This window comes from Lepisosteus platostomus, chromosome 3, assembly GCF_059453375.1.
Source record: "Lepisosteus platostomus isolate fLepPlt1 chromosome 3, fLepPlt1.hap1, whole genome shotgun sequence".
In the NCBI taxonomy this organism is placed as follows: domain Eukaryota; kingdom Metazoa; phylum Chordata; class Actinopteri; order Semionotiformes; family Lepisosteidae; genus Lepisosteus; species Lepisosteus platostomus.
In genome coordinates, this window is record NC_142613.1 from 23,514,990 (window position 1) to 23,526,977 (window position 11,988).

Sequence of the window (11,988 nt, forward strand, 5' to 3'; positions counted from 1 at the left end):
ATTACACATTACCTGTGTGTTTAGTTTGAAATGCTTCTCTAAACGTGTGCCTTAATGGTAAAGTAGAAGGGATTAATGCTGATTGATCTCAGATAGGTCAGTCTGGGGCAGGACTTTTGATGTAATTCTGGCATGAATGAAATTTTCACCAGATTTTTCTGAATTTTTGCATGTGACAACTCAAATTACGAGATGTGACATGACCCAACTACTACAATAACTACTGTGATTATAACACATCAGGGATCTAGCGGACACTTGCCTACGATATTGTGCACAGCCACCCCAGGCTTGGATTAATGCCATCAGTATACTGTTTATTTATCCAAGAAATTCTAGGCTTTTTTTTAATCTCTTGTTTCCTCTAATGATCATCTTTTGAACTTGATTAGGCTGTCTATATAATTCTTACAATAATGGATTTTTAAAATATTTTAATGATTGTTCCTGATCTATTTTAATTTTCAGCTCGACTGAGGGGTGTACATGATGGCCTTTTTACAGGACAGATAGATGCAGTTGACACAAGTGCAGCCACCTACAGAGTAACGTTTGACAGAAATGGATTAGGAACACACACTGTTCCTGATTATGAAGTTCTCGTAAGTCTAGCTACATTTTTGTGGTTATCTGTGAATTTTCATAGCAGTTTGCCAATTTGAAGCTGTTAGGATTTTATATTTTATGTTTGCACACTTAAAACCTGACAGTATTGTCATTTTAACCCTAATTGTTTTGAAGTCTGTTCAGATTTCATATTTACACTTTTTTCAAGAAGCTTTGTATTTTCCACATCTGTTGGTGCGTTGTGCGCCATCTTTATTAATTATTTTTCTTCTCCCCAGAGCAATGAACCTCATGAGACGATGCCGATCTCAGCCTTTGCTCAGAAACAGCGGCCTTCCCGGTTCCAAGCTTTTATGACCCCACCCCGTCTGCCTTACACAACTTCTGTACAGCACCCTATCATGGTACGTACGTTTTTCAGTCTATCTCTTAGCATGAGCATGCCATGTTTAAATCCTCCATTCTTAACTTGAGTTGCTTAAAAAGGTCAGTAATTATTGCAAGGTGCCCATAATTTGTGACACTTAAATAAGCTCACACTGTCTCAATGATATATAAAAGTTATTTTAACCAAGAATATTTGCATATTTACAGTAGAAGAAAGCAAAGCTTATAAATAAGCTAGTAAGAACTAATCTTAAAACTCTGACAGCCTACTTTCCTGTACTTTGAATAGTGCAGTACCACTAATAAAGATGATAATATTGAATAGAGATTTGAGAGTCTAGTAATCGGTTTTTATTCTGTCTTTGGAGCCTTGTGCTTTAATATAATACAAATCTACAAAATCGTATTCAATATTTAGACATCTTGCATATCCTTAATGTTTTTGTAAAGTTAAATTAGTGACTTTCAGTAACTGATTAACATTGTAATCAACGAAATTTGAGGACTCTTAGGTACTTTTTAAAACACAAGGGGTCTTTTGTCAACTAATAGTTGCTGAAAATGACAATGAAAGCTCCCGCTTGTTGCACAAGTATTTTGTCTTTCCTCTAAGCTTGTTGTTGTGGTTGACAGCTGATTCGTCAGAGATAAAACCCTAAACCTTATTGCCGTTTAAGCCCAACTCTTATGAGACAGGCAGTGGATCTCTGTTTTTGGACAAATCCAGAGGCCGTTATTTTTCATCTTTCTCAAGGATAACGATCCCCTTCTTGGTCAATCATCTTGGAAGAGTAAGCTGTCGGGCACCGATGGAGAGACACTGGGTGGTTTTCCAGTGAAGTTTCTTGTGCAAGTCGTAAGTAGAATTTCAAAACTCAAGTTGTATTTAGTTTTATTTCTTTAAATTAGAAACTCTGTCCTAGTTTTGGAATAGTATGAAATTTGTATGAAATACAATAACTGGCAGTTTTATGAACGTCTTCTCAGTTTTTCTTTCTCTTTTCTAGACAAGGTTATCAAGAATCCTCATGATTAAGAAAGAGCATATCAAGCTGTTGAAGGAAATGAATACTGAGGCAGAGAAACTGGTAACATGTTTTAAAGATACTTTTTTTTTCTCCTGTTTTTTTGTCTTTCACTTCTTAACAAGAATGTTCAGTAGAAGTTCTATTGATTACTTTTATAAAGTTACATAGAGCCCCAGAAATGTATGTTGTGTTGTCATAAAACGTAATGAGGATAGTGAAATATGATCTATTCCAATTAAAACTAGCTTGTGTTTCAACATTATGAAAAACATTAGATTGGAAACCGTACTGGGCAGTAGGCATTCAGGTAAAGGGGAGTGTTTGGATTTAGAATTTAATACAGAGAAAACAGAGGGTAGAGGCAAGGGGTAAATGCTCAAATTGGTGTGATGTACTATACTCTAATTAATGCAGGGATATGTACTAGGGCCACAGCTCTTCGTAATTTCTATCAATTATGTAGATTCCATAATAGTAAACTATTATATAACTATAATTAGTAGACTATAATTTGGAGAATAAAGCAAATTAGGAGGATTACAAAATACTATAGAAGCAGCAAATAAAATTAAAAAAAGATCTAGAAAACATTCAAGACTGGGCAAAAGCCTGGCAGATGAGGTTTAAATGAAGCAGTAGAGAAGTACAGAGTGCAGACAAGTGTAGGGTATTCAATGCAGGTAAAAAAAATCATTTTAATTTCTAAGATCATTAATGGGAAAGCTGAGCTAGAAGGGGCTACCTAAGAAAAAGACTCAAGGTGTTTTTGTTGACATGTCATCTTTGGATAATTTCTGACTTTGATTTATATCCAACTTTATTTGGATATTTTTGTTTTAGAATTTTAGGAATAACAGATGCCAATTTTTTTTTTAAAGAAAATGTTACAATGGACTGTCAGTCTGTTTTTATGTTCCATGTCATTTTTAGAGAATGTCCTGCACTGCAATATTGAATGATGTATTTGCACATTTATACTTTTGTTTGTGAACAGCAGTTGCACTGTTGCCGCAGTAAGGCGTTTACAACTTCTAGTGTCTGTTCTGCTCCATGTTGTATCTTCTGAGTGAAAACCACTTGTATCTGTCATATAAGCAGTTTATCTGAAACTGCCAATTAATTCATTAATGAGTTTCTACTTTGATGTCACTGTTTGGTGATTGAATTTGTTTTTTTCACAGAAATCCTACTCAATGCCAATAGGATTTGAGTTTCAGAAGAGGTATGCTACCATTGTGCTCGATTTAGAGCAGCTCAACAAAGATCTCAACAAAGTCTTGCATGAAGTGCAAGCGTACTGTTATGAGGTAAGGGTGCAGTTTGGTTAATATTTCTGTGTAAAACAAACTTAGTATCTGAAGTTTTTATAAAGCTAAAGAAAAGGGATTAACTGCCAATTCTAGCTTTGGACATTTTAACCCCGCTCTGAAATCGTTTGTGCTAAATACAGTACCATGTGCTGAATTTCGTCCCAGGGGTTCCTTGTGCTGGTCCTGGAGACCCACACACCTGATGGTTTTTGTTCCACCTGCCTACTCAGTTAAACGCTGGAACACTTAATAGAGCTAATAATAGGTTTAACTGATTAAGATTTAATAATTATTTTAAGTTTGTGAACATGGAGGAGGTTGCCTTTAAACTAAATAGTCAAACTTAAAATATCCAACATTTGGTTAGAAAATAACTTGAGAAGGTGGCAACTTGTTGGTTCTGTTAAGGACTTTGGTGCAATGAAACACACCCGTTGCTTGGGTCCTAAAGACTAGGAATAATGAACCCTTGCTTTACAGTAAGTCATGTTGCCCATCACTGATGATGTCTGCACAGTTTATATGTTTAATTTGACAGTAAGCGGATTTCGTAATGGATCCATTATTGGATTTTCCAGTGTGTATTTGGAGTAATAAGTTTTAGTATTAAAGTAAGTATTAAGATAGAGGTTTTGCACATTTTGGTAGAAAACAGCCTGTTCAGATAAGATTTCATCTGAAATTTAACAAGCCATTTTTACACTATAGATATGGTAAAGGACAGCAGTTGTGCTGAATCATAGCCTTCAGTCAGAAATAAGTTGTGAAAATTACATTTCCACTTGACAATGGTCATAGTTCTGTAGTTGTGTTAACATAAGACAAACTGAGCTAGGGACATTTTAAAGTAAATGAGGGTATGAATGCATAGACCAATTGTAGTGCTAAATGGATGAAAAGGAGAGGTTTGGAAAACACACTAGGGATTTTTTTATATGATTTAGTTAAAAGCTTGTTTTTACTAGAAATAAAATTATATAATATATGTCCTATGAGGATGAACCCCCTACTCCCGTGTAAGAGTTGAAAAAAGTTGTAGCAGTAATTCCTCTTGTTCTGACTAGTATTTATTGATGTGGAGTTGGTAGGTGTAAGTGCATGAAGGGTTTGTTCCTGACAGTTCTTTGTTTTCCTCTTTGACAGCTGGCTCCTGAGCAGGGCATGCAGCCAGCAGACCAGCCCTCTGATCTGCGGCGACGATGCGAGGAAGAAGCCCAGGATATAGTAAGACAGGCAAACACACTGTCCAACGGGCATTACTCTATCCAGAATGAAAGCCTTACAGATCTCATCTCAAGGCTCACAGCACTCCTTCTCCAGATAAAGGCAAGTATATCCCAGAGGTTCGCCTGAAGTCTGAGGCGGTTCATACAAAGAGCACTTAATCCCAGCCCTTTAGATGGAAAATTACTTCACTGAATATGCTAGGGGCAGTACTATAAAGTACTGTAAAACTTCCAAGGGTGAAAACTAGTTTTTTATGCATTGCTAATAATCGAAATGCATAGAATATTTTTAGAAGAGGGGTGAATTAAAATGTGAATTTTAAGTAATGAAAACATGAAAGGTTTCACAAATTGAATTTTAGGAATGACCAATGTTGTGGTTTTTGTGAATTGTTTGCATTGACTATGATATTACTGATGATGATTGTCCTTCCTCTGTCTAGATCACAATGATATTAATACTGAACTGCTTATTTAAATAGAAGTAAAATTCATAGCTTGGGCTTTTTATTTATTTTTTACAGTGTCTGGCAGAAGGGAGTGACTTGAATTCTTTTGAATTTAAATCCTTGACTGATTCACTTAATGACATCAAGAACTCAATAGATAGTTCAAATATCAGGTAAGATTGGATGCATAATTGATATACAAAGTCCTGCCTTGTACATTTGCTCTGGACATAACACTATTTGCCAATATGTAAACTATTTTAAACACAATTAAAATTAACATCAGTGTTTTGTTAACCCTCTGCACAGAACAAACAAGAAAATCAAAGATTCAGACTGTATAATTCATTGTGATAGATCTTTTCCATACTTTCAGAATGTTGATAAGCTGGGGTGCTGCTAGGAGTATTCCATATACAGTAGTAGACATAAGACAAGGAACAGGTATTTTCAGTTTATTTTAGGGTGTTTTCAGCTGGGTTTTTAAAAATAAAGCCATTATCCATGAGGACAATGCTGTCCTGGCTATTAGAAAGCAATTGCATCCCTGTTTACACTTTTGTGACTGAATAGTTATGAAAATAGTTTACCCTTTGTGATGCAGTAATCAGTTGCTTTCATTGGTTATCTCAACTGCTGCCACTGTGCTTAAAAGAGTAAGGAGTTGAATTACATAAAACTGGCTATGTGTTAAATTAAGGATATACGGATTGCTTGTGAATGTTTTATAGTGGATTTATTGAACAAATGCATATATATGAAATAAATATTATATAAATATGAAAGTATGGGTGTTGCAGCAGATAATATATTCACAATACCATATAATAATGTGATGCTAAGCATGAGTTTAGTGTAGCTCCAGTGAAAGTCTTGTGATTTATTTAGATTCTACAATGGAATTTATTCTTTAGTAAAGAAATGCATTTTATTAAGCAGAACTAACGTTTATTATAATTCCTTACACTTACAGTATATAACGCTTTTCTGGACACTTCAAACAATGGTCACCAGACAGTGGACTCTGTTAATGGTTAATAGAACTGGTTAATGTAAGGATATTTTGGGTTAAATATTGGGGTAATACATTACGTGTATAATGTTAGAACATTCAGAAAAATATTTTTGGAACTTGTAAATGAAACTTTCCGAGTTATCCTGTTCTCATGGAAATAGCATAGATCTTTCACTTCAGTTTGTCAAACATTTTGTCATAATATTTTTTTATTTTCTGTTAATAACTTAACTTTCTTGAATTACATGAAATTACACCTGCACCACTTTTTACAAATGTGTTCGTATAGTGAAAATTCATAAAAAGGAACACCTACTTCCATTATTTCTTTTTGGGGGAAAATTACAATTTGTTCTGGATCCCAAAAATGTTACCCTTGCTTTTACCTTTTTCACCAAATAATAAATTGCTACATAGTTAGACAGTCTTAATCAGAACAAAGTACTGTAACCACTCCATTTGGTTTTTTTTGTAATTGTGAGTGTGTAATTTTCATTTTTTTAACACCTTTGCGGTCCATGATAGTCTTAACCACAAATATTCTTATAATAAGAGCGCACACAATAGCAAATAGCGCCCAAAGCAAAATGCAGTGAACTGTATTACACAAGTTTTTCGTGCCACTCCATAGGCTCTGTGCTAGCTCTCAGCCATACTAGTTAGTGGGGTGTGATGCAAAAACTCAGTATGAAACTAGTTGTACAATGCCTTCATTTTCACTTTTTACATTGGCCAAGGTTGTAAAAATTCTTTGTATCCCTTTTTCGAAGTTGGCTTTCGTTATTCAAAATGTGGATAACAATTCACATGCTGTGTAGTATCAAATGTGCATAATAAGAACATTTATTTAAAAGAGTTACTGTTGTACATGTAAGTGTTCCTCATTAATAATAACAGAAAACTTCCCACTGTAATGTTTTATGAAATCTTTCATGATTTGCATGTGCAAAAATGTAAAGGAATATTGGTATTACAAGCACAAATATGAAAACTATTTTTTCCTTGCATGTTTATAGGGATTATAACTGATTTATTTGTTGTTGTTTTTTGTAGTTGCTTCCAGGATAACGTGGAGATTCATGTTGCACACATTCAGAGTGGTTTGAGCCAGATGGGGAATCTTCATGCATTTGCGGCCAATAACACCAACAGAGTCTAAGTTTTACAACCATGTGTATTATTGTACAGTATGAGAAAATGGCTCTATTAACTGTAAATATTTCATAAATGTATGTAAATATAAATCCAAAAACTTAACAGAATAATGAGATTTGTCTTCTGCAAATCTGGCTGATTTTGCTTAGATATTGTGCCGCAAACATTTTGAGGCATGTCGCCTTGAATATTCTCTTCAATTATATTTTATTTCCAGGCTGTAGAGGAAAACATTTGCATTTCTTTTTATTTTGTACACTATCCTTCATCTTAAGATTGAAGTCATTTCACATTATCTTGTCAGTGTGCATATGGGGTGCTAAACTATTTTTTACTTTTTTAAAAAAAGTCAACCCATTGTTCATTCAGTGAAACGTCGTCATAATTCAAGCAGAAATGTTATCTTTCTTTGCTTAACATTGTGCCAATCCAAATAATATTTAATCTATAACATAGAGTAGCACATAAGCCTGCTTAATTATATTTCATTGTCTCCTGGCAGTTTTCATTTTACAGCATTGCAAGAATGAGCAGTCTTAAATGTGTGTAAAGTTTAGAAATGTGTACGTAGGAGCATTGTAAACTACACTGGCTTTAAAGAGTGTCTGGTTTCACCGGAATGCATCTAAAAACAGCAGTTTTATTCACTGTTAATTGATAAATTAAATGTTTCCTTCTCTGGAGTATTTTGTTTTAAGCGAATTGTTAATTTAAACTTTAAATACTCAGTACCTTAAGTGGAGCAAGAATATTGCTCTGAGAAACTTCTTAAATATTTTAAAACACCCTTCCCTACTTATTCAACCTGATAATTAAAAAATGTCTGAATTGAATCTTAAAGTTGAATTCAGTCACTTCATATCTATACACTACCTTTCCAGTGACCTTGTGGTGCCTTTTCATTTGGAACTGATAAAAGATGCTCCACTAACATGTTACTGGATATTCTCTTGCATTTAGAAGTATATTGTTCTGCTTAAATTATTATACATGAATGCCTTTGTGCCAAGCAAGGTTTCATCCATAGTAGTTCCAATTTCCCTTTTAACCAAATTTTATGGCAATATTTTTCCGTTACTCAAGCCTCTAGCAAATCTAAAAAAAAGTTTTGTAAAAAATACAAAGGTATAGCTTGCTCAAAGAGCATAACATGGAAGAATGTTAGCACTCTGCAGGACATCTTTTGGGTAGGATTTTACTTTTTAATTTGTTGCATCTTTTTACTAGTTAGGGTGTCTGTGCAGTTCATTGTGTATTTACTGCAGAATTTTAATTTATTTAATGTTATACTTCTGTGTAAGCAAACATGGCAAGGCATTTTCCAATTTAAAATGTCTAATCCAGCAATGCTTTGTAAAGTGATTGTTTTGTGTAGATTATTGTAAAGTTGAAAATTAGTTTTTGGAGCTTTTAGGTTTATTGTAGTAGTGTTTCAAAATACCTCTTATATGTAGAGGTGACTTTTTTACTTTTATGTAAGTATATTAAAAGAAAATATTTTTATCTTCAAATTTTGTACACAATTACCAATTTTTGCTATCTTTTTAAGAGGAATTGTGAAGTTTTAATCACCTTAACTATCCCCTCCTGTTTTTAAGATCTACTTCTGTTCATAATCACAACGCTACTTGTATGTCCTTGGAAAAAATAGTAAGTGCACCCTTTAAGATGCAAATAATTTAAAGCTTCTTTATAGTCACATACCTAGTAATGTACCTTCTAAAGCTACACAAAATACAAACAGGTTTTAATGACTTCATAACTTTTGACTCACTGGGTGTCTGTGCATATTTTAGCAATCTGGTAATGATCTTTAAATGTGTATTTGTAAATATTTTCTTTGCAGTTCTGAAGCATTAAAAAATTATGAAAGCAAATATGACTTGTCTTTTTTCGTATATCTGGTATGTTCTTTATATATTTGAAATAAGTTTCTTCAGGTATGTGTGGGATATGATTGTGGGGTTTGAATGTTTATACAAACCATACAACATATCATCTTAAGGTCAATACTGAAATGACCTGAGTGGTTAAAGAAATCTTAGTTCTCCTGTTTTTACATCAACAGAAAGTTAAAGTTTGCATGATACCTTACTCATCCCTACCAAAAAACTTGCAGCTACTGTATTTGTCTGGGTAAGTAGACTGCCACCTATGCACAATTCTTGTGAAAATATTAGAAAAAAAGGCAACCTAATTTTCTTTGACAAAAATGTAATAGTTGCTGTGTCACACTGGAAAAAGAGGTTCAAATTCAAGTTTCATTTGCCATTTGTAAATCCTTCACATTGTAATAAATATCAATTTTTCAGTTACCAGACCGTTCTTCTGAATAGTACTCATCTTTGGAAGTAAAATAGTGTATTGCTTGCTTGACTTTGTAAGGATGGAGGAGAGAGAATTTGTTTAAAAATGTGTATTTCAAAATCCACGAGATTGCTTTGCTGTACTACACGGTTCTAATTGCAGCCAGACAAACTCATTCCCGGGACTCGGACGGACTTAAATCCTTACCCGTCCCTCCCCAGTCCAAGCAGGGCATGGGGTGATAAATCGGTTCCAAATACACACCCGACACAGTGTTACAACATAAATAACAGAAGACGTAAGGAACACCTTTCGAACAACAAGTAACAGCTGTAACAATAGGGAGCAATTAGTACAAATTACCTACAGTCCCCGTCACATCTATGTGTTAATCAGGTCCCCAGGGGAGACCGCAGTCCCATGTCCTGCTGCAAGGGGGGTCCGAGTGTTATAATGTATAGGAGGGATGGGTGTGATTCTCTTAAAATGTCAAAAGGCCACTATCAATTGATCAAGGACAGCTTTGTTTAAAATACGATGAAATCCCACTGTTTGCTGTTTGTTTTACAGCCTGCATTGCATGGTAAACTGCAGATTGCAATGGTCTTGCATACTTTTAGTCCAGTTACTTTTTCACACCGGTGTATCCGGTGACCAATGAGTGTGCGCGACATCTTAAAATGTTACAAAGGAACAGATAAAGATTTATTCCATACTGAAAAGGAAAAGAAAAGAGACACAACGTTTCGGCTGTGGAGCCTTCTTCAGGCTCAAAATATGAAAACGGATGTCATAAAATATTTTACGAAATTATTTCAAACTCGATTATTAAAGGTCAAGGTTACACTTAACCTAAAAAATAGCCTTTTCCGACCACATTTTTACGCCTAACCACAAAAATAATTTGGACACTTTATTTTGGGCTTTTGTTACAAGCGTATAAACACCGTCATGACTCCTTCAAAGACAAAAGAACACCATACAACGTGCATAAAAGCCGCATAGCAAAAAAAAAAGTCACAGCCACAGAAAGTCATTGCCTGTGTATCTTTGTTGTACTGTATTTCATTTTTTCACGGGCTATTGGCAAAAGTAAGCACCAAATATTATTCGAACACTGCTCTTACCGAGAGCTAGCTCTATACATTTCTCTTCACGCATCGCATCGTAATATTGCCATTTAAAATAATCAACTAAATCCCCTTATCACTTCTATTAGACGCGCTATTAAAACTCGATGGACTACAATGTAGCTCGTCATACTGCGGATTTTTGTTTCACATCTTAAAATAATATATGAGCATAGTATTACAGATAATCCTGAACCATCAATGAGGTGACGCTGTACCTTTTGTCTTCATGTTCTATCAAGTGACCCCTTTATAAGTTTAATTGCTGATCGCAAAGATAGAAGGATCAGACGAATGAATATGAATTTGCGACATACAGGACATGTATGTGCTTAATGTCTTTCTGGGATCATAAGTGTAAGGTATTTGTATGTTCTACCATGTTTACAATTCAAGAAACTTTTCAACAATACGTGGAAACACGGTGCTCTTGTGGTTAGCATTACTGCATTCCAGCTCTTGAGTCCTTAGTTCAATTCCCTGGATGATATCTGCATGGAGTTTGTATGTTCTCCCGGTCTTTGCTCCGGTTTCCTCCCACAGTCCAGAAAAACTGGCAAATAACTTCTGGAACAGTTTTCCCTGGTGTGTGTGCACCATGCGTTAGACTGGCATCCCATCCAGGGACAGAAACAGAAACCTTTGGAATCTACTGCAGTTTCATTTGATGCTTAGTATCTGAAAACATACTGGTAGGTTAATTGGCTTCTGTGAAATCTGGCCCTGGTTTGAGTGTGTCTGTGTCTCCCCTGCAATGGACGCTGGGATAGTCTCTCGCTCCCCTGTGACCATGTACTGGATTAAGGTGGCTTGAAAATGGATGGATGCATAATGTCTGAGGCTAGTTTTAGTTTTTAAACAAGTTAGCATAAAATCTTTAATATTCCAGGTAGTATGTAATGAATATAACCCAAGGAAATATTACAGAATTGCATTACAAGATGCGACAATAGAGCAGACCAATGGGAAATGATGTGCGGCAGATGCATCCGGAAGGCATCCCTGAGCATTTTCTTTTTTTTTTTACTATTGTAGATTGCTATCCTGAAATGTTCACTAGACGGCCCCAAAAGGGCATTTTTGTGCACTTCTTTACTACTACTCCTTGGAGCTGACACACATACCCCCATTAACACCTCCCCACAACTTCCCCTGGGCTTCCACTTTTTTATCATTATCTGTTCTATCCAATGGTTCAATGGGATCAACACATAGTTTAAACTTTATTTTTAAAAAAAAACACTCGATAAAAAATGAAACAATATTTGAATTAAATAATATTCTTTATTTTTTATCATTATACAGTAACACATGCAACTGTAAGCTCTAACGTATTTTGATAAATATCTCAAAATCATAGAAACTGACATATAATTAAATCAGAACTGGTTTTGAATTCTTCAATATACATATA

At 34.8% G+C, this 11,988-nt stretch overlaps 1 protein-coding gene across 1 annotated transcript in view; it reads left to right on the plus strand.

Annotated features, from left to right (window-relative positions):
• lin9 (lin-9 DREAM MuvB core complex component) overlaps positions 1 to 9,014 on the plus strand; it is a 29,454-nt gene extending 20,440 nt beyond the window's left edge. The window contains exons 8-15 of the mRNA XM_088625003.1: positions 469 to 602; positions 846 to 971; positions 1,709 to 1,810; positions 1,962 to 2,042; positions 3,164 to 3,289; positions 4,436 to 4,618; positions 5,043 to 5,140; positions 7,036 to 9,014. Of these exons, the coding sequence (XP_088481129.1) occupies positions 469 to 602; positions 846 to 971; positions 1,709 to 1,810; positions 1,962 to 2,042; positions 3,164 to 3,289; positions 4,436 to 4,618; positions 5,043 to 5,140; positions 7,036 to 7,141 (956 nt within the window). The 3' untranslated portion in view covers positions 7,142 to 9,014. The remainder of the gene's footprint in view (positions 1 to 468; positions 603 to 845; positions 972 to 1,708; positions 1,811 to 1,961; positions 2,043 to 3,163; positions 3,290 to 4,435; positions 4,619 to 5,042; positions 5,141 to 7,035) is intronic.
• The last annotated feature ends 2,974 nt before the right edge of the window (positions 9,015 to 11,988 follow it).